This window comes from Hydractinia symbiolongicarpus, chromosome 6, assembly GCF_029227915.1.
Source record: "Hydractinia symbiolongicarpus strain clone_291-10 chromosome 6, HSymV2.1, whole genome shotgun sequence".
Taxonomy (NCBI): Eukaryota; Metazoa; Cnidaria; class Hydrozoa; order Anthoathecata; family Hydractiniidae; genus Hydractinia; species Hydractinia symbiolongicarpus.
Genome location: NC_079880.1, coordinates 18,967,844 through 18,989,937, shown reverse-complemented (window position 1 = coordinate 18,989,937; position 22,094 = coordinate 18,967,844). Strand labels below are relative to the sequence as shown.

Below are 22,094 nucleotides of genomic sequence, written 5' to 3'. Positions count from 1 at the left end.
AGACATGTGTTCCCAGCAACCCGGAACTTTTTCCATACAACCTTTTTGAATGGAAGTGTTAATGAAGTTGTTTTTCTTTAAAATATGCGATTCTACCCGCTTGGAAATCAAACTAAAAAAGAGCTTTCCTTCAACATTCAGAAGAGCTATGGGGCGAAAATCCTTTATGTTGGATAGACAAGGTGTATTGTTTTTAGGTATAAAAACTTAGATAAATGTATAACTTTTGGTATTAAGAGGAATGGGTCATTATCAACCCAATAAGCCATATCTTCGTATATCTAACCAGATGGTACCAACAGTCAACATTGATGGAAAATTTACATATCTAGGAAAATAATTTTTTTTTGACATGAGTACAAATTCGTTTAAAGATCTTGTTTCAGAAATGAATAGATATTTTGATATTCTTAACCGTTTATAATTGCATCCAAAGAATAAGTTGCTGTACATCTCGAGGTATATCTACAGCAAATTGCGTTGGCGTTTCTCAATTTACAACCTTTCAACAACCTGGGTTGTACAGAATCTTGATTCTATTGGTAAAGAATGCACAAAACGTTGGCTCAGATTACCTCAAAGCGCAAGTACTAGGCATTTATACCTACCAGTTAAACAACTGGGTATGAAATTAATGTTACCATCTGATTGTTACAATTCCAGCCACTTAACAACTCGAAAAATTTTGAAAGAATCAGTTAATCCTGAAATTCGTAACCTGTATTGATTAACCACTGAGAAATACGTTGAAGCTGATACCCTGATCTTGATCAGCCCAAGAACTCAAAGGATAGACTTATTAACAAAACAATTAAGAAAGTTTTGTCTGATATGAATGTGCTAAAAGAGTAAAATTCATTAATGAATCCTGTTGCACAGGAATGTTCAGTATCATGAATGTTCAGCTATCAGCCAATGGCAGCGTGTTGTGAAAAGTTACCACAAAATGTATTTGTTTTTGTTAGAACAGCAATCATTCTACAATTGGCTAATAATACCAACCTTCTTCGTTGGAAAAAGGCTCAATCAAATATATGTGGGTTGTGTAAAAGTAACAAACAAACACAATTACACATGTTCAACAATTGTTCGTTTGCGCTAAATAGCGGTAGATATACATGGCGTCACGATTCTATTTTCTTCACGATTTGTCACTACCTAAAATCGTTAGAAAATTTGAGTTTTGAGTTATTTGCTGATCTTGATGGTTTCAGAAGTCCAGCCGAATTCTTTGATGGCCCACGTCCTGACATCTATTAAAGATTGGCAACGAACTGAATGCCATTCAACTGTCTTGTTGTTATGAAAGTAACTTTACAAAAGCTTATGAATACAAAGTTAGACGCTATTAAAATTTGAAAATCACTCTTTTAAACAAAAAAACCCCAGGTAAACAAGATGTTTGTAGAGGTTTCCTCTCTTGGATACTTCCCTAAAAGAATCCGGGACTTTTCCAACTTCTGCAGACAGTTTGGTTGCTTGGATGTGAAACGCATGATGAATAAAATTTCTGAGGAAGAAGCTCGTTTATTTTATCTATGTTAGGAGGAATAGTATGGTATGGTAAAAACCCTTTCATACTAAAATGTTATTATTTTTTTGCTTTTTTTTGTTTTTTTATTGGCGATAATTTAAGTACGGTGGCCACAATTATTTCCAATAATTGTGAGAGAAACGTACTTATTATGGTAAATACTTTAATTGTACTTGGTGTATAAATCATTCATTCTTCCTAAGTCAAATTGAAGTCTCTATAATAATAGCCGTCGTCTGTCTGTCTGTTCAAAAGGGTTACCGATATTCCTTTGATCTTTCCGCGAATTTTTAGAAAACAGGGGGTTGTTTAATGGAAAACTTTATAATTAATTGAACTAAACTCAAGAAATTAATTTATTACCTTAATTAATTTAATTACTTTAAGTTATGAACCTTGATGAAAAAAATAAATTAAGAGATAAAAATGAATGAATTACTTTAATACGCCATTTTTAATAATAGTTACCCCCGTGACCTCAATCGCCGTTTATCGCATGTTTTAACCCTAACCGGATAAATATTTACATAAATAATCCGGTTCCTCCCTGCACTTGTGCCTCGATTTAATTACCCAATCATCAGTCTTGATTATATGTATAAGCCAATCAATAAGCATTGCATTTTCCGCGGCAATTGTTACACTTTTACTGCCCGGATAAGAAAATAGAAAATACGATGTAGCAACGAAGTTATGGCAAGATAAGACAAGAAAGTTTCCTGATTATTTCTTTGGAAAGTATCTCATTAATTATTTGCCGTTTTTACCCTTCCTAATTTCTACTTTTGAAATTAATTTCTATTTCTACTTGTGAGAATACAATTAGCTAGCTAGCTAGCTACATCTTTGGTGTTTGCTTAATTTTAGTTTGTTGTTTCTTAGCTGCATCAATTTTTATTCTTTAGCTAGCTACGTACCTATAGCTGTGGGCTACATATAGCTAGCTTAAGAATAAACACTGGTGTAGCTGCTAAAAAAATACACCACATAAAATGGATTTTCCTCATCCAAATGAACTTTTCTTATTAGAACATAATTATGCATTACCCCGCTTGGAAAATGTTGAAGATGTTGAGCATGCTGAAAGGCAAAGACAACATCATCTTGAAATTGTACGACGAAGGAGGGCCAATGAATCTTTGCAACAGGCCCAACAGCGTAGAGCAGCAGATGCTCTACGCCAAAATGCAAGACGAGCAGTAGAAAATGTTGCAGATGCAAATGCACGACAGCATGCTGAAGCACAACGTCATCGTGCGAATAGAGAAAATGAATTACCTCAACAAGCTGCAGTAAGACGCAGGGCAGATGTTTTGCGTCATCGAGTAGCTAGGGCTCCACGTTTACTAAATTTAGCTAGGATTAACAATGTTTTACCTCCTACACATTCTGCAGGTGAGTTTAATATAGTATGTCAGCATTGTGGAGCTATTAAATTTAATAATGAAAATCATTTTAAGTGTTGTCACAATGGCAAAGTGGCCCTGCGTGCCATATTACAATTTCCTGCTGAAATACGTGAATTGTTAAGCAACGACTCTGCCCAAGCTAAACAGTTTCGTAAGTATATCAGAGTATACAATAATGCTTTTAGTTTTGCTTCTTTGTCAGCAAACATTCGACCACCGCCAGGTCGTGGACCACCCTGTTTTAGAATATGTGCTCAATTATTTCACAGGTATGGTGCTTTATTACCTGCTCAGAATGAACTACCTAATTTTAGCCAATTGTATATTATAGAAGCTGCAGCTGCCTTAAACATGCGTATTGAGAATCCAACACATGCTCATTGTAATTGCGAAACAATGCAGATAATTCAAGATGTTCTTAACAGGGATTCTCCATATGCTGCAGCTTATAGCAATATGGCTGAAGTGGAACGTGAAGAAACAGCCAGAGCAGCTGTGGAAAACAGACAGCCTTCTGTTGTAAGTATGGTAATGCGAGAGGGTAATGATCGCAGAAGGTATAATGCCCCCTTGCATCAGGAAGTTGCTGCCATCTTTGTTGGTAATGATGGTGCACCTCCTGCTGCAAGAGATATTGTTGTTTATCCACGTAATCAACCTTTGCGACAAATCCCTTATACATCATGCAATATTGATCCTATGATGTATCCCATTTTATTTCCACGTGGTGAGCCGGGTTGGGACCCAAACATGGCCCATGTCAAGGGAGCATGCAACTGGAGTTAGAAATAGGCTAACCCAGTTGGAATATTATATTTACCGCATTGCTATTAGGAGAGAATTCTCTGCCCTTCATCTAGCAGGTAAATTGTTTCAGCAGTTTTTAGTAGATGCATATGTTAAAGTTGAAGGTCAACGGCTTGCATTTATTCGCCTAAATCAAAACCAGCTTCGAGCAGAGTCCTACCAAGGACTTCTGGATTACTTCCAAAATGCTGCAGATCAACGTAACTTACAAGCAGGTAATGTTGTTGTCTTGCCTTCCACCTTTTCTGGCTCACCCCGTAACATGCATCAGTTGTACCTTGATGCAATGGCTTTGGTTTCAAAGAAGGGTAAGCCAGATTTGTTCTTGACTTTTACTTGCAATCCAAAATGGCCAGAAATTGTTACTAATTTGTTACCTGGTCAATCTGCTTCTGATAGACCAGATTTAGTTGCAAGGGTGTTTAAATTAAAATTACTTGCTTTGAAAAAAGATTTAAAAGACGGTGTAAGGTGTTCTGTGTGCACATGTAGATGTTATTGAATTTCAGAAAAAATTTTCTATTACTGATACAATGATTGACAGCAAGTTACTGTTTACCTCTTGAAAGGTATGTGGGATGTACTGCAACAAGTTATTGTGTACCTCTTGAAAGGTATGTGTGTTGCGTTTCAGGCAAATTACTGAGTACCTCTTTGAAGGTATGTTTGCCATGTTCAGTAATCTATTCAAATTAATTGTCCTGTTCAAATTAATTGTCACTTAAAAAAACAGTTCTACTCCCTACTTCACCATGTTGTTATTTGTCATTACTGTGTTTCCATTTTTTTGAATGTGTTTAATTAGCTGAGTGTTTTATAGGGTGGGGTGCATAATTCCGTGGCTTACCTTCTTGTGGTGCACCCTGTTACGTATTTTCAATTTTACTTTATTAGTACACTAAAATTAATGTTCCTACCTTTTTCAAAACTAAGATAATAGATGTTTCAAGGTAATTTCCTACAGCTGTGTAGCATATCTCATTTTATGTTTAGTTATAATTGTATTTTTATTCACAAGTTTTTTGTTTATATTTTTATCAAGCCTTATGTTCTTATATACTTTGTTTTTAATTAAAAAAACTTAAGAATTACACACAGTCCTAACAATTTATTTTCTTTTTTTCTGAAATTTACTTTTTAAACAACAGCCTTTTTGTGAATCTTTCTTAAAAGATAACCACAAAAATTAATGTTATTACCTCAAGTTTCATAGATTACTGAAATTTATATATAGACATAATTACCCATAAATTTTTTGTACTAAGGTGATCCTGTCTGTTCACGGCGGGTAAAAACGGTCCAAGAAATGCTTATCAAAAGCGTCCGCGTTTTTCGGCCCGTAGGTTTTTAAAAACGGTCGAGGACCGTAAGTATTATATCTTTGGTACATGGTACCATACTTTTATCTGGTATGTGTTTTAAACGTGTCTGATGGTTTTACGAGCGCTAGAATTTGAAAGTCGAATAAATTTTCTTTCGATCGAATATAAACATGCTTATGTTGAACATCGTGGAATGTCTTTTTAGCTGTCTTGAAATAGTGCCTCTTTCAATTTTACCCTTCCAGTAACAAACTTTGTTGGGTATAGAATAGTATTAAATGGTATTATTTTTCTATTTGAAGGCATTAAAACGCAAGTTGTAAGACGAATCTTCAATTCTGTTGTTTTACATTTTTTAATTTTGAAGTTTTTTTGGTAAATAAAAGCAACGGAAGTATGGGAAAATTGTAGTAAGCTACGTATGGCAGTCTCAGGAATTAAGAAATGGCGGCCATTTTTAAATTGTTTCTTTTTTATTATATTCTGTAAACTAAGGTGTGTTAATGGTCTATCTGGCTATGTCCTATGAGTATAAGTATATTTTAGGTCTCATATAGCCGACTTCTCAATTTTTCACAATATATACAAGAAACCCATCCATATAAAAAAAATTAAAACTTGTCTTTAAAGCTAGCTAGCTAGCTAAATATTTTGTGGATGTGTTGTCCCATTGTATAGCTATAGCTAGCTATGCTTTATTCTGACTAAATTTTCTCATGTATTAATTTTTTCGCAAGTTTTCATTCATCCACAAGTAACAAGGAAAAATTTAGGGTTTTTAGGCAAAATAGATGCGTTAAACCGTAGCTAGCTAGAGTTCTGTGTATAGATGAGCGAATGTTTACAAAGTTCTGTATATGTACGCGCATTCTTACAGGCAATAAAAGAAGGACCACATAAGAAAAACTTTTTCCACTAATTAATATATTTAAGGAATAAACGATCTAAAAGGAGCTGGAATTGGAATACCGTTTTTTTTAATTAAGAAAAGAAAAATGTTTTTTCCCTATAAATAACGAACTTGTGTTTATATATATATACGTTTATTCTTATTTTTTTTAAAACATTCCAAGACATAAAAATTCATTTCTTTGTGTCATTCGCCAAAATAAATTCCGTTAAAATAAACATTTTTTTGTATTCGCCAAATTAAATCCTCGCCAAATTTTATAAAATTTATCATTCGCAAAATTAAATCCCCGCCAAGTATTCCATTTTGGTCATTCACCATTAAATACTCTCCAAAATTTATCCACTTAAGATAGTAAATAAAAATATCCTCTCTTTTTCATCTTCTTTTTCTAAAATGACAGATAATAACTTTTCTTTTCTATATATATATATAATATATATATTTATAATTACCTATGTTTTTAGATCATGTATAATGATGTCAGATTTAATTGATTCATATGCAGAGTTGGACGAAAAAAATATCCTCGTCATCAATTTAATAAAGTTTCACTTCGATACAATTTTAACATCTCTTAATCGAAAAATTCAAGCAAAACAAACTTTGTATAATCCCTTCAAAGTTGTCATTAATGAACGTGTCCATTCCGAAATATTTTTAGCTGTTTATAAAGCCATTCGCGACTTCCGCACAGCTTACGGTAGAGAATTGATTGTTAAGAAAGACAAAAGTGGTATCATTAAAGAAATTAGTATTATTTTTCACCATCTTGGGTCATTGAAATTCCATTTATCAAACTTGTCTAGCCTTGATATCAATAAAATATTCAAAAAGAAGTTTAAAAGCAATGCCGTCGGTGATATAATATGTGACGATGAAAAAAAATGTATTTTACATTACAAAGTGTCAACAAAGACATTAAATATAACTGCATCGTACAAAGTTGTCAATCAATATGGTATGGTATGTAGTTATTGACAGAATTGGATTTTTATCCTAGTTAAATGTTTTTATTTTGTTGTATTTCTATGCCATGCCTCCTAAAGGAAAGTCAAAGGCACAAAACATTAAGTTTTCCCAGTTAGGAAAATATACATCAAACAGAAAAAAAATCAACGATATGGATTTGAAAATTTCAAATCAGAGTAACCTAATTGAGGAAAAACAAAAACAATTAGCAGCATTGAGCAGTGAGATAACTTTGATTGAAAGGGATGTTGATAAGTTAAGAAATAGATTAGCTAGAAAAAGAAAACGTGTTAGACACCTAAACTATGAGTGTAGTAAGAATAGAGTGGACTCTGAAGTCAAATTTAGCATCAGCAAGGTAACAGCTGAGAGGCGTAGTAAATTCCCATCATCTAGTGATTTAAATAGATCAGCAAAAGATACACGTCGTCTGGAAACATTTGAAGCTTGTTCTGCCATTCACGGAGGGTCTAAGGAATCTGTTCAGCCGGTTATGTTTGGTATGATTGACACATTGTGTTCGAAAATCCCCTCAAAAATGTTTGCAAAAAGTTTATTGAATGCTAAATCATCTGTAGTAAAACAGATAAAGGAAACTACCATCAAAATAGCAAATGAAGAATTTTACAATTCAGAAGATAATAAACTACGTTCTCTCAATGTTTTTTACAGCCACAATGTCATGGGGAAAGCTAAATACATGGCAATTAGAAAGGCAAATAGAATTTCCCAGAATAAACAGAATTCAGTGGTTAATTATATTCAGTATCCTCATTTAGCAACCATTATCAATAACATTGATATAGGAACACTACATGACATACATCCAACTCTAACCTTTGGAGATGAAACAAAATCAGTTACAGGAAATTATAGATCGTGTGATGAATTTTTGTTACGATTGGCAAAATTCTATTTAAAAGTGAATCGTCAACGGAGTGACAAACTAAAAACATTCAATATGCTTGAAAAAAAAGATTTTGAATCTTTTCTGTTTGTATTTGCTCTTGGTGGGGATGGAGCTCCTATTTGTGGTATGTCATTTTTAGTCTCTTTTCTTAATGTTGGTAATCGGATATGCAGCAGCTCCGAAAACTTTTTAATTTTTGGTGGTGATACTGAGGAAAATTCTACTGTTGTACGCAATTATGTTCTCAAGTTGTTGTCGGACGTGAAGTTTTTGGAAAGTCAGGTTTTCACTGTTTATGTTGATGAAGTTGCCTACAAAGTTGAATTTTTATTGGGTGAATTACCTAACGATATGAAGATGTTGGCTTTTTTGGCTGGGGAACTAACAAATTCAGCCTACTACTTTTCAACGTTCGGAAATGTAAATAAAGATAATTCAGCCAAATTTGAATATACATACGGAACCAAGCAAAGTGACAAATGGATGCCCTTCAACTATCACAAACGCATAAGTGATGCCAAAAAGGTTGAAGGTAAAAAAAAAGAAATCGAAGTTAAATGCAAAGGAAATAGTGCAACGAAACGTAGTAACTTGACATCTTATATATCTAAAGTTTTGAAAGGTAGACAAGAAGAAGTCCCCTTGGTTGGCCATTATATTGATAAAGCAAAAGGCGAACCTCTTCATCTGAAGAACAATGTCGTCAAAGAGCACTTCATGAAGTTATTCAATCTATGTTTGGCAACTGCTCCATTGAATTCCTACAAAGCATTTAAAGATATACCTTCCTCACATGCTTTAATTAAATTTGTTAATTTTATACGTTCAGCAATGGGATGTAATTTTTTGTCGAAAAAAATTATCCGGTGGTTTAATGAAAGCAGTTCTAAGAATGAAAGTAGTTTCACTTTTCGTTTTCGTGGAAAGGAGAGTAAAGCCTTTCTTTGTCATTTCCCAGAATTAAATTTACTTATTTTAAATGAATTGAAGAGTGAACAAATGAAAATAAGGCTGCATCAAATCCATTTTCAGTTCATATGTTTGCGAAAAATTATTTCACTATCAGTACGTGTAGAGAATTTCAATTTGGAACTTTTAAAAGATTTAAAGAAGCAATGTAAACTACTTTTCAAGTCAAGCTGTTGGTATGATGTAAGCGTCTCACCCAGTTTATGGACTTTATGTAACTGCATACCTTTCCATGCTGAAAGTACTTTGCTGTGCTACGGTTTCGGAATTGGATGTAATAGTATGGAAGGGCGGGAGCAAAAGCACCAGATGATTGTAAAGTATTCTAACAATACCACTTTCCAATGTCGCTGGCCAAGAATTTTCCGTCACGAGTACATACAATTGTTGCATCTGAGAGAAAACGGTTACGATAAGTTGCACTATGTTTCAAGAGGATCTGATTACATACCAGAGAGAGATATGTGTTGTGAACATTGCTTGCTGCTTGTTAGAAATAACTTGAAATGCCAACTATGTGAGAGTGCTTTCATGAAAAAGGTTTTTTCTGATTTAGAAATTTAGACACCGTTTTTTGTTTAAAAGTTCAGTATGTTGATAGTTCGTGTTAGATGTATATTTTCCTTATTTCCTTATTCTGCTATATACTTTTTGTTTGCATAACATTTGCAATGTATATTTGTGAATCAGTGAGATAGTGTCTTTCGCAAGAGTATGAATATTAATTTTCCCAATTAGAAAGCTCAAAGAAATCAATTTTTTAATATAAATGTGTGTGAATTAATGTTTTGTCAGAACATTTGGTACATAAATGTTTACGACGTAATCATATAGAAAGTATGGTGACTATTACAGCATAAAATTTATAATATTTACATCAAAGAATATGTATTTTATACAAATATATTTTATTTTTATGAGCATGGCAATGCCAAATTTTCTCTTGCAAAAGAAAACAAATTCTAGATCATCATCATTTTTTTCTGTGAATAGATGTTATAAAACACTAGCTATATGATAGTTTATATTTTATTAAAAAAAAGTTTTCATAGTTCATATGTTTTATTTAAACAGAGTTGTTGTGTTATTATTTGCTTCATATTGAGATACAATGTGTCACAAAAGTAGTTTTTGTTGTTTGACTGTCCTGTGTGTTCTGGCAGCTAGCTAGCTGTGCTGCCTCCATCCCATCTTCTTTTTATTTTTTATTATATGCAATAATGAGTAACGGTAGCTACGAAAGCCATAAAATAACAATAATTTATCCATTTTTTACTCGTTATATACCAAATCAAAACTTTAAACACTTGCAGCAACCTTTCAGTGTGTTTAGCCAGGTAGCCATTTTTATTTTTCTACAAATCTCTCCATCGCGCTGCTGTTGTACCTGCTATTGTGAAAACCTAGGTTGCAATTGAAGGAGTGTCGAATTGCGGCGCAAACTCCATGTAACAATCCTTGACAAAATAGCCAGGCCGTTTGAAAAATACGAGTTAAGCATTTTCACACGGGAAATAGCCCGCCGTGGTTGTGTGCGAATAAAGTAATGTTGAAAATGCAAACTAAAAGCCACGGTTAAAACATGTTTTCTACTTTTTTATTTCACTTAAAAATACAACAATTTTGTGTACTTGCAAAAATGAAGACAAAAACGGGGGTATAAAACCATGTCTTTGCTGTACTACTGCTGTATTGAAAAACATGATCACTACTCACCCTCTATTTTTTTCCTTTTAGTCAAACAATACAAAATTATAATGGCAGAACACATAAAAGAGGGTATTGTGGTGGACAAAAGTGTTAAAGAAGCCGTGGTCCAGGATGGACGTGTAAATGAAGAGGAACATGTTGTAGAGAAGGTGGTTGAAGGTGGTTGTACAGATGTAAGTAATCCATTGTAACCATCCATCAAAGATCTTTACAGTTTATTCTTACTGTCACACCATTTTATTTTTAGGAAACGAAATCATTTCTTTATTTTGAAATACGTACTTTTTTCAAATATGCTCCTTTCTTCACCCTATACTTTCTAGGATTTAAGTAATAAACAGTTCCTTCTACATTTTCTTATAGTTAATATAGTTAATATAGTTAGTTTATATATAGTTAGTTAGTATTTTGTCTTAACTCCCTTAGATTTAGTAAACAATTTTGCCAGCATTTGAATAATTCTACATAATAGCTTGCAATGCTCACTTTTCCTGGTTTAATAAGTAATTTTAAAAACATTATAGCTAACAAAACTCTGTATTGCGTTGCCTGTTTACGGATTTTAAGTTTGTCTAAACCGTTCAGTTATTGTTTATAGTACACAAAAAATAATCCATATTTTTTTGTCCCTACCACATGCCTAAGTTTGTGCATCACTAACCATGAATTTAATGCTTCGGTTCAAAGCTGACTACAATGAGGTTGAAGATTATCCAAAACTTTGGCCTTTGGATAACCTTTCGGCAAAACTGGCACCCCTGTAGGAAGCAGTTAATACGAACACTATAAAATGTTCGGGGGACCAGCAAGCCTGAACCTGTTATATTTTTATATTACCATCATGTTAGTTATTTCCTTTTTTTCTAGAAAGCTTAAAAACTGAGTTAATAAATGAAATTTTATCTTGGAAACTTTATTCCTGATTTAGTTCAAGGTAATGTTTTATTTATTTCGTATATTTTTTTATCTTTGTGTCTCGCAGGCATTATCATTATCTTTACTAAAAGCCGCATGTCTACCTCCACCTAAGCCACCAATAATCATTACTTGATTACTATTATATTTACCCCGGCGTTTTGACGCCGGGTTTCCCGGCTAGTTTAAGAAAAATTATCCGTATATCTGCGTTGGACACTGGTAATAACTTTGCTACGCGAAAATGTCTATGCTTTATGGCTATGAATAAATGAAAATATATTTCCAGCTATTAACATCGAGCCATATCAATCAATCAGTCTATATTTCCAAAAATAAACAAAATAATTTACAGGAACATACACGAATTAACCTATAGCAGGCTTTGCTTATGCAGATATATGTATATATAAAACAAAATGAACAACAATAACTAGTTTGTGATAATATTTTGACCATGACGTTATCAAAATATCGATTTTCATTTTCAAAAAGAAGTAAACAAATATCAATAAAACACTTTTTCCTTGGAACATATACAATCAGCATTACAAAATTAGCTAGATATAGCTACATAAACAAACTGCTCACAATACAGCCTACTAGGTCGGCTACGAAGTAGATAATTTGCAGAATATACTTTAAAGCACGATAGAATCTGTGGTACCTCCGAATCCATATTATGTTAAAGAAAAGATTGCCTGGGGTGGAGTTTGGTCCATAGTCTTTATAAAAAAAACCGAAACAAAAGGATATAATTGTAACAACACGGATAGTAAAAAATATCTAAGTGTAAAAAATGTAAATTTAGAAGTCATTTCTCGTGGTCCATACAGGTAAACACATCGAAACCGGAGGCTAAAACACCCACGCAGGACAAATATTACATCGCCCAAGTTCCTTTTTGTTGTTGTTTTGGAAATGAGTGTTTGGTAATTCTGTATATTCGTTGATAACTGAATGTTATTCTCTGACCTAACATACTAAGATAAAATACAAATCGGGTTAACTATCGGATAAATATAAACGGGATACATATACACGTCCCTTCCTACTTTTTTTTTTATTTTTTTTTTTACCCTAGGAAAATATATAAATCCTTCATTCCTATTTCATAATAAAATCGTTGTATCGAGACGGTAACCGTCTCTCTCGTGTTGAGCGTCTTGGTAAGGGAGCAGGTGGAGGAGTTGATCCCTGCTCAGTTGAATGTGTTGAATAATATTTGTTATGGTTCTGAAGATATATTTACTTCACAATGTACATACATAAATGTTTACAGTCAGCTTATATATAGTCTTTACATGGAACTTGCTAGAAAATACCTAGTATACAAGAAAAAACGTCTAGAATGTTCCAGAAACAAAGATGGTGTCTAGTCACGGGTGGTTCGAAGCGGAATCTAAGAGTTAGCGCATGCGCGGGTTTTTAACGACATCCGTGGAGGAATAATGGCGGCCGGCATCAAACTACGTAGTCAAAACAAACCAAGAGCAAGTTTAAATCTATTGTTATCCTCCCATCTAATATTCCAATAGATCTAATTTAGCCGTAAACGAACATGTGATAAGTCAACGAAGAGGCTCAGCGAAACATTTTTGTTGTAGTGGAGCTAGGTACGAGGAACAAGACTACTCAAGTAGATGAAAGAAAAAATCAAGATTTTTGCTTATTTGCGTTACGTTGCTAACGTCAAGGTAATTAACTTGTTATTCAGAGTTTTCTAGGGCTGTAGAAAAGTTATTTTACATCAAGGACACATGGCCCTAAGAGAAAAATACAACTTTGAAGTGCTTTCAGTTTTTTTTAATCAGAAAATGACTTTTGAAGTAGGCATATTTTTCACAGTTTCACGATAACTATCAAATACGTATGAAAGCTTCAATATCGTTTAACTAAGCCAATGTGGCATTACTGTGTTATAAATTTGCTAGAAACTGGTTAACACAAGGTTGGTTAACATAAAATATTTATATATATACATGCTAGGTAGGCGACAAAATACAGCCACATCCACTTAACAGCTAGTAGAAAATTCTGTCACTACTCTTCCTCGCCTTTTGTAAATTTACGCTTTTTAGCTGCTGGCTTCAAGTCTTGAGCTTCTGGATTTGTTGTCAAAAGGTGCTGTTTCATAATGTATTTGAGCCTGTCAACTGGGTTTTTGATGTTTGAATAATTTATTCTCATACGATGCAAATCGTGGTGAATAGATTCTCCACCTTGTTCACCATAAAAACCTAAGCCCGTTCTCCACTTGTTTACAAAATCCAATACATGGTCTTCTAGTATGTGCAGCTTTGGACTGATGTATATTGAAGGCCAATTAACTCTTAAATAACACATGAACTGATTGATAGATGTCTCTAAAAGTTGGTTAAACAAATTTTATAAATTGACTTTTCTACTTTTAAGCATTTCATAAAAATCAAACTTGCATATTTTACCTAAATTTGATAACATTTCTTGGGTCATAATACATGAAGAATTGAATATTGAGTGACACGAACCATACAGCTTGAACAGTTGTTCAAACTTCTTGCATGTTTCTTGACACTCCAGATATAAAACTTGATCATCACATTGATTCTGTACAATTTCAGGAATACGATCACATAAATACTTTATGTTGCCATCCTATAATATTGTCTACTGTTTGTTGTAAACCAATTTGTGAAATTATACTTATGCATAATACAATTTCATATTTTTCGTTTACTTTATCTTGTTTCAATACAAATTGTATAGCATTGTATTGAAACAAGATAAAGTAAACGAAAATTTTTATAAATTGCAAAAATAAATCTAACCTTGAGCATTTTATGACAATGGTTGCCAATAAAGCTTTTTCCGTGGTACGCCTGCCTCTCAACACCAAGCTCCTGCAGTGTATCGTCTAGGGATGATACGCAAGGACCAGATCCAATTTCCAATTGGTACTTTTCTTTGAATGCTTTTATGCTTCTATGTTTCTCCTTCAGTTCAAATTCTAAGTTATCCAACTCTGGTTTGTAGTTTTTTTCAAACTCATCCTTGGTAATTTGTTTAGATATAACCATCCAGTTCATATGTTCCTGCTGGTTATCATACTCGTCCTCCAATTCTTTTGACTCATTTTGTAAATTGCTAAATATATACATATATATATACATATATATATAGATATGTTATAAAGAAATGCAGCCCAAGATATGATTGGAAGTAGTATTAATAATAATAAAAATCTAGTAAGGTGTACATACATTAAAATTCTCATATTTGCCATAAACTCTGCAAATTTAATATTAATTTCACCATCAGTAGTTTGAGCATGAATTGTGGCAATTCTTAAATCAACTTCTTGACAGTAGCTTTCCAAGTTGTTGAACATTTTTAAATATATCCCAAGTGTTAGGTGGAGCCCTGGTATAGCCACCTATATAAAAAGTAATAAAAAATAGGTTTGCTGAATTATCATAACATTGCACGAAGTACATTATACTTACTTGTTCTAGGGGGATGTTAAAGAAGCAATCATGTATCACATTTTGATAGTGTTTGGCGTTTTTCACTAACGATCCATTGTCACGAAATCGCTGCAGGTTTGTGTTCAAACTGTCCAAGCTACGTTTTGGAAAAGATCCACGAATAAATTTTGGGATGCAAAGTTGGTCAGTCTTTATGCTGCACCAGAGACAACAGTGACGGCCTGTAAAATTTAAAACACTAAGGTAATTTTATAGATAGATTTTATTTTATATAAGACACATTGTATTATTGATATATAATATACACATAATTTTTTTAAGGAATCTGAAGTGATATGTGCCCAAAGAAGGAACTTTTGAAGCTATTTTTGTTTTTCCTTAATGTGAAATTTGATATTTATTTTAATTTAATAAAACATGTCATTACCATTTGCCCCACTAATTCCATACATAGCACATAAATACTCGTAATCTCCATACATAAAGAGACGGATCTTCAAATTATTCCACTTCTGTTTTTGTAGAATCCTAATTTGTGGTTTAAATCTTTCTAAGCAGATTCTTAAATTTGTCACGGAATCCTTTGCCTCAAATATGCTGAAGATGGTCGTATTTTCTTTGCGATTAGGGTTTCTAATATTTGCCACTTGATAGCTCATTTTGAAACTGTTATCACCATGGTCACCACCAATTTTAACATGTATTTCATCATCCGGTATAAATGAGTGATGAACTAATTGATTATTTTTACTCAGTTCTGTTAACCGGTTTAATATATGACCTACAACATTGTAAAGGTATACCCAAGGCTTGGGATCTACAACAAGCTGCTTATTACTACTACTAAATTTTCGAGTTAGAGGAGCTAGCTCAGCAACAAGCCCTTTCCCTATCCACTTGTCTGCAACCTGTCTTGTTGTTTTTTCAGATGCAAGTTTGATGTCAAAAGTGGCAAGCCATCGGGAAATATTTCGCATAAGGTTCCATGGCAAATTCAAGGTGGCTTTCATGGCGGCAGCAGTCTCAGCTGGAATGGAGACATGATGGATTTCTGCGATTATTTGTTTTCGCTGCTCCTTGTCACATTTTTTCATGATCGCAGCTGTTTGTTTCACAAATGCATCATTTGAATTTCCTGAAATCATGTTGATTATATTTTTAGCTGTTTTGCTCCGATCAGATAAGCTTCTTTTACTACTTTCATTTGATAACTTTCTTGGCATGCTGATCGGTGTAACCGTTATTGGCTAAAATAAAGAAATGTTTTTTATTTTTAGTCTTTGTTAGATATATAATATATATATATATAGTAGAAATATGAATAATTTTCAGGTAAATGCAGAAAAATATGTATATTCTAAATGTTTATTTATATACCTGTGGTCCTTTTGTAGCAAATTGAATTGTTTGATTCGGTAGTTTTGACTGTTTAATTTTGATACCAACCAAATGTGTCATGCATTTTTCAATAATTGTCGGTACAGGCTTAGACGGACTTAGCTTTAAAATGTCGTTGGGTGTCATCAATTCTGGCTCAATGGTTTTTTTCGGCCTTCCACCTTTTTTAGATTTTATAGGCCGTCCCCCTTTAGATTTAATTTTCGAGAAATTTGATGCACTGCCTTCTTTCCATCTTACTGGGCATTTTGATGTTTTTGTGCCCCGCAAATTACAATTTTGCATTGTGCAGTAACATTTATTACAAAATTTTGGTGGATGTATTTTGTTTACATCTTGCTCAAAGTCCTCCTGAAATGCTGACTGAAGGCCAGAAAGGTTTTCCTTTACAAGATAGGAAACTCTTCCATTCAAAATATTTCCACATATGCGACAAAGTTTGGTTAGATCTGTATGTTCTGCCATTCTATAGCTATAATTATTCTAAAAAATAATATTATGTAACCAGTTTAATCGTTGCCTTTCCAATTATATTTTTTAACTTAGTCAAAAGCTTTTTGCAAACATAAAGTTTCACATTTCATGACCATAAGCTTTTTTTCCTGTCTGTGCCACCATTTTAAAAATTTGAATTTTGTTCAACTTTGATGACAAATATTTTTCAGAAAAAAACTGAAAGCAGTATGGAACTTTAAAAAATAGAAAGTATAATCCTTGGGCTTTCGTAACATATAAGTTTGATTAGGTGAAAAACTCTATATAACGTTATAGCCGACCTGTTAGCTAGGTCACTTTTTGACTCGACATTTACCGTCTCGTCTTATTTACGTTTGTTGCGCTTGGAAACGACAACAAAATTGTTTTTTGATTTTTTCCACAGCATCTGAAGACCTTAGATGCTAGTTAAATAGATTTACATAAGGCCACGCGAGAGTAAAATTTCTGTTATCGACATTAGAAGTTGTGCCTTTATCAGCAACTTTGTTACAAAATTTTGGAAGCTCGCCCCAGACTCCCGGCAAATGCGCTTAAATTCCATTGTACGGCCGTTTGAATCACCCGTGTAGTAAGAAACATCAAGAAAGTTCCAAGGTATGTTCTAGAGAGTTCAAGTACATATATACATGATGCAATGTCCATACTACATGAATGTTCAAGAATGTTCTGGAATGTTCCGTAATGTTCCAGTAAATATCTGACTAGAGTGTCTGTAATTTCAATACTCCTCCTCACTCGCTGTCAGATAGTTCGTAAATACCACTCCTTTCGCGTAGTTCATTAAATTGAACACGACCCAATCCTTTTGTCAATACGTCCGCAACCATGTCCTCGCTCGGACAGTACACCAACGTGATCTTCTTATTCGTAATCTGTTCTCGTATGTAGTGATACTTAATGTCAATATGTTTTGTACGTTCATGAAACTTTGGATTTCTCGCCATACAAATTGTTGACTGATTGTCTTCGTAGATCAAAGTTGGCTCGTCTGATTTCTCGTTCATGTCATTAAGAATTCGTCTCAACCAACTAGATTCCTGTGCTGCACTTGACAATGCCATGTACTCTGCTTCTGCTGTGGATAAGGCTACACATGTTTGCTTCTTACTCAACCAGCTAATAGCTGCTCCACTCATCTTGAAAATATAACCAGATGTTGATTTTCGATCGTCAAGATCGCCTGCCCAATTCGCATCTGAATATCCGGTTAAACCACTTTTATCACCATATAATAAACCATAGTTGACTGTGCCATTCAAATATCTCATAATACGTTTGACTGCAGACCAATGATGTGTCGTAGGTTTTGAAGTGTATCTTGCAACGTTTCCAACAGCATATGCAATATCTGGTCTTGTTTTCGTTGACAGATAAAGGAAACATCCAACTGCTGATTGATATATGTCTTGGTCAAACAGAATATCGTCGTCTGTTGGTTTCATCAATCTTGCTCCGGCTTCAGTAGGAGTTGCGACAGCTTTCGAATTTTGCATGTCAAACTTCGTTAGCACTTCTTTGATGTAGGTTGGTTGACCAATCCATATCTTCCCTGGTTCTAGATGAACGACTTTAACGCCAAGGAAATGATATAACTTCCCCATGTCTTTTACGTCAAATTTTACACCAATTTCTTGAATGATTTGTTGGATTCGCGTACTTGATTTCCCTGCTAATAGGATATCATCAACGTATACAGCCAATATAAACATCTCTCCTCCTGAAGTCATCGTGTAAATGCAAGGATCATTCGTCGAAGGGGTAAATCCACATTTCTTGAGATGTTTATCCAAAGCTTCATTCCAGCATCGCAACGATTGCTTTAGACCATATATACTTCTCTTCAGCTTGCAGACCATATTCTCCTTCCCTTTAATCTCGAAACCCTCAGGTTGTTTCATGAAAATGTCTTCTTTCAATTCGCCATTCAAGAATGCGGTTGTTATATCCAATTGATGTAGTTGAAGATTATATTTCGCTGCCAATGCAATCATTGTCCTTATTGATTCGAATCTTACTACGGGACAAAATGTTTCATCATAGTCAATTCCACTTTTCTGTGTGAATCCTTGCGCTACCAATCTTGCCTTGTGCTGCTCTACGTTTCCATCTGCATCACACTTTCGTTTGAACACCCATTTGCTTCCAACAGCTTTACGTCCATCCGGCAGTTCAACGACATCCCATACATCGTTCTTGTATAGTGATTTGATTTCCTTTTTCATTGCGTCGATCCAATTTTCTTTGTCATCACTTTGAAGTGCTTCTTTGATTGACTTTGGATCTGGTACTTCTTCTGCAACATATACCCAATCACCGTAACGATCTGGTGCTTTTCGTTCTCGTCTCTGCCTATCGGTTTGTAAAGGTTCACCGTTGTCATTTTTGTCAACGTCATTATCTTCAAATTCCAATTCCACTTCATGTTGCTTGACAACTTCTTTTGGAGCTTCTTTGTCATCCTTCTCCTTAGTTCGTGATTTGGTTTCGTTGAAGACAACATCTCTGCTGAAGAAAACTCTTTTCTTTCACTTCATGGTACAACCGAAAGCCTTTGGTTGTCGTACCATATCCCAGGAAAATGCATCGTTTCGTCTTTGAATCCACTTTTGCTCTCTCGTCCTTTGGAATGAGTGCGTAAGCGTTGCATCCAAATATACGAAGATCGCTGACATTTGGTTTGTGTCCAGTCCAAACTTCATATGGTGTCATACCTTTAACAGCACTTGTAGGACTACGATTTCGTAAGTAACTTGCTGTTGATAATGCTTCTGCCCAAAAACGCTTGGGTAACTTTGAATCCGCTAACATGGCTCGCACCATTTCCAAAAGTGTCCTGTTCATTCTTTCAGCCACACCGTTCTGTTCTGGATTCTTTGGAACTGTTGTTTCATGTCGAATACCTTCTCTTTTGAGATAGTTCTCAAATTCATTTGAAGTGTATTCTCCTCCGTTGTCCGTTCGAAATACTTTAATTCTCGAACCGCTTGACTTTTCGACCATTGCTTTCCATTCCACAAAACTTTGGAATGCGTCGCTTTTGTTTTTCAGCATATACACCCACACATGTCGTGACTTATCGTCGATAAAGGTGATAAAATATTCAGCTCCGCTAAGTGACTTTTCTTCAATCTTTCCACACACGTCACTGTGCACTAATCCAAGTAATTCATTGGACCGCACTCCTCCTTTCTTTGGAAAAGGTGTCCGGTGCTGCTTTCCATCAACACATGATTCACAAAACTTTGCATTCTTTAATGTATCGTATTCAAATCCATCAACCAAATTATCTTTTGCCAGCATTTCCAGACTTTTAACCCCAAGGTGACCGTAACGTCGGTGCCAAATTGATTCTTTTGTGTCGTCACTTCCACACATTGCAAACTCGCTTTCCGCTTCTCCCTGTTGACTACAGTTGAGAAGATACAGGTTTCCAGACTTTGTAGCAGTAGCGACTACTTTGTTGCCATCCAATATACGGCATTCCGACTGACCAAACTCAAACCTCTTACCGGACTTTGTTCCCTTTGAGACACTCAAAAGATTGTAAGACAGTTGTGGTACGTATAAAGTTTCATACAATCGGCATTGTTTCACTTTTACATCCGGGATGTTCACGAATAATTCCACTGTCCCTTTACCAATAGCTTCCAGTGAGTATCCGTCCCCAACAGTAATCTTCTGTGGTTCCTCGAGTTCAACAATGTCAATAAATAAGCTCTCGTCATTGCACATATGACACGTGGCTCCAGAGTCCACTATCCAATCGCTTAACTTTTCGGATGCTACTAAAGAATGTTCGACAACAAATCCGAGTTCGATTTCTTCGTCGGACTCCTTCTTTTCGGCGGTACAAGCTTTTTGGTTCATGGGTTTCTTCTTGAACTTTCCATCCGATCTCGAATAATTTCCCGCCTTGTTGAGATCACAGTTTCGTTTAATATGTCCGTAATTACCACACCGATAACACTTTGGACCTTTCTGGTTACGCTGATGATGCTTTAACGTCATCGCCTTTATTCCTGGCTCTGTTTCTACCATGTCTTTCTGTTTGCTTTCTTCGTGAAGCAGTCTCTCTGTAACAACGTCAATTTTTGGTACCTCCGAACTTGCTTCGAGCGCCGTGACCAACATGTCGTACGAACGCGGCAAACTTGCCAACAAATGAACCACCTTATTTTCGTCATCCAAAGGATCACCAACAATCGCTAACTCTTCAAAAATCTCCGTCATTGTTTTGATGTGAGTCTGTACCGATTGTCCTTCCTTTAACTTTAACGCATAAAGTTTTCGACGTAATGCCAATTTGTTGGCCCAAGATTTTTTTTGAAATTGATTGGCTAACCTTTTCCATACTTCTGCGGGATCCTCTGGATCCGGACCAAGTAGATATAGGAGAGACGGTTCAATCGATAAAACGATAGTAGCCAATGCCTTGTCTCTTCTCAATGCATATTTCACCGCTGCTGCTTCGCCATCAGCAGGAGCACCTTCAGTTTCATTAACAATTTTCCACAAACCTTCTCGTACCAATGCCATCTTACATTGCAACTTCCATGTCGCATAATTTGATCCATTCAGCGGTTTCGAAAGAATCTTCGTTGCTTCCGCAGCCATTATTCCTCCGGATACTTTCAACTAAATACCGGAATACCAATGTTTTGATTCCGTGATAACAATCACCAAAATTCCGTGAACTACAAATTTCCAAGATGGCGTCAAGTTGTGCACGTACTTTGTTTACAAGTTTCTTCTCACTATCTTCAGTTATACTGGGCAATACTCTGGGCCCATAACCTGTTGAATAATATTTGTTATGGTTCTGAAGATATATTTACTTCACAATGTACATACATAAATGTTTACAGTCAGCATATATATAGTCTTTACATGGAACTTGCTAGAAAATACTAGTATACAAGAAAAAACGTCTAGAATGTTCCAGAAACAAAGATGGCGTCTAGTAAGAAACATCAAGAAAGTTCCAAGGTATGTTCTAGAGAGTTCAAGTACATATATACATGATGCAATGTCCATACTACATGAATGTTCAAGAATGTTCTGGAATGTTCCGTAATGTTCCAGTAAATATCTGACTAGAGTGTCTGTAATTTCAATAGAATGTTCATTGCTTTCATCGTTATTTGTGTCGTTTGTGTTCATTATTTCTTCTTGCTGTTCTTATATATGTGGGGGAACAATCGTGTGTTTACCATTTTCAGTTTCTTTGACATTCAACTTTCTCATTTCCGGTACTAAATCGGGAATAACAATAT

General features: G+C 34.7%; 3 protein-coding genes across 4 annotated transcripts; 2 read left to right on the top strand and 1 right to left on the bottom strand.

The window, feature by feature from the left end:
- The first annotated feature begins 2,526 nt into the window (after positions 1-2,526).
- Positions 2,527-5,320, top strand: LOC130648139 (uncharacterized). Its single transcript, XM_057454171.1, has 5 exons — positions 2,527-3,647; positions 3,778-4,238; positions 4,295-4,410; positions 4,645-4,700; positions 5,278-5,320. Exons 1-5 carry the CDS (start codon positions 2,527-2,529, stop codon positions 5,318-5,320), a joined length of 1,797 nt encoding a protein of 598 aa, XP_057310154.1.
- Positions 5,321-7,011: 1,691 nt separating this feature from the next.
- LOC130647352 (uncharacterized) lies at positions 7,012-16,343 on the top strand. The gene is made up of 3 exons (XM_057453176.1): positions 7,012-13,155; positions 14,953-15,168; positions 15,854-16,343. Exon 1 carries the CDS (start codon positions 7,019-7,021, stop codon positions 9,395-9,397), a length of 2,379 nt encoding a protein of 792 aa, XP_057309159.1. The 5' UTR covers positions 7,012-7,018; the 3' UTR covers positions 9,398-13,155; positions 14,953-15,168; positions 15,854-16,343.
- LOC130647354 (uncharacterized) lies at positions 13,054-16,148 on the bottom strand. 2 transcript variants are annotated; one of them, XM_057453177.1, is made up of 4 exons: positions 14,701-14,909; positions 14,269-14,584; positions 13,906-14,095; positions 13,054-13,824 (listed from the first exon to the last, which is right to left on the bottom strand). In XM_057453177.1, exons 1-4 carry the CDS (start codon positions 14,826-14,828, stop codon positions 13,502-13,504), a joined length of 957 nt encoding a protein of 318 aa, XP_057309160.1. In that variant the 5' UTR covers positions 14,829-14,909; the 3' UTR covers positions 13,054-13,501. The 2 variants fall into 2 exon arrangements, 1 of the variants encoding a protein (XP_057309160.1); XR_008982849.1 differs by lacking the exons at positions 13,054-13,824; positions 13,906-14,095 and adding an exon at positions 15,353-16,148 and having other exon boundaries at positions 14,445-14,584; positions 14,701-15,146.
- Positions 16,344-22,094: the final 5,751 nt, after the last annotated feature.

Coding starts and splice junctions, on each gene's coding strand:
- LOC130647352 (XM_057453176.1), top strand. CDS start 7,019: ATGCCTCCTAAAGGAAAGTCAAAGGCACAAAACATTAAGTTTTCCCAG.
- LOC130648139 (XM_057454171.1), top strand. CDS start 2,527: ATGGATTTTCCTCATCCAAATGAACTTTTCTTATTAGAACATAATTAT. Junction 4,411..4,644: donor TACTGAGTACCTCTTTGAAG/GTATGTTTGCCA, acceptor TTACTTTATTAG/TACACTAAAATTAATGTTCC. Junction 4,701..5,277: donor AAGATAATAGATGTTTCAAG/GTAATTTCCTAC, acceptor ATGTCTTTTTAG/CTGTCTTGAAATAGTGCCTC.
- LOC130647354 (XM_057453177.1), bottom strand. CDS start 14,828: ATGTTCAACAACTTGGAAAGCTACTGTCAAGAAGTTGATTTAAGAATT. Junction 14,585..14,700: donor GCAAATATGAGAATTTTAAT/GTATGTACACCT, acceptor GTATATATTTAG/CAATTTACAAAATGAGTCAA. Junction 13,825..13,905: donor AGAAATGTTATCAAATTTAG/GTAAAATATGCA, acceptor ACCAACTTTTAG/AGACATCTATCAATCAGTTC.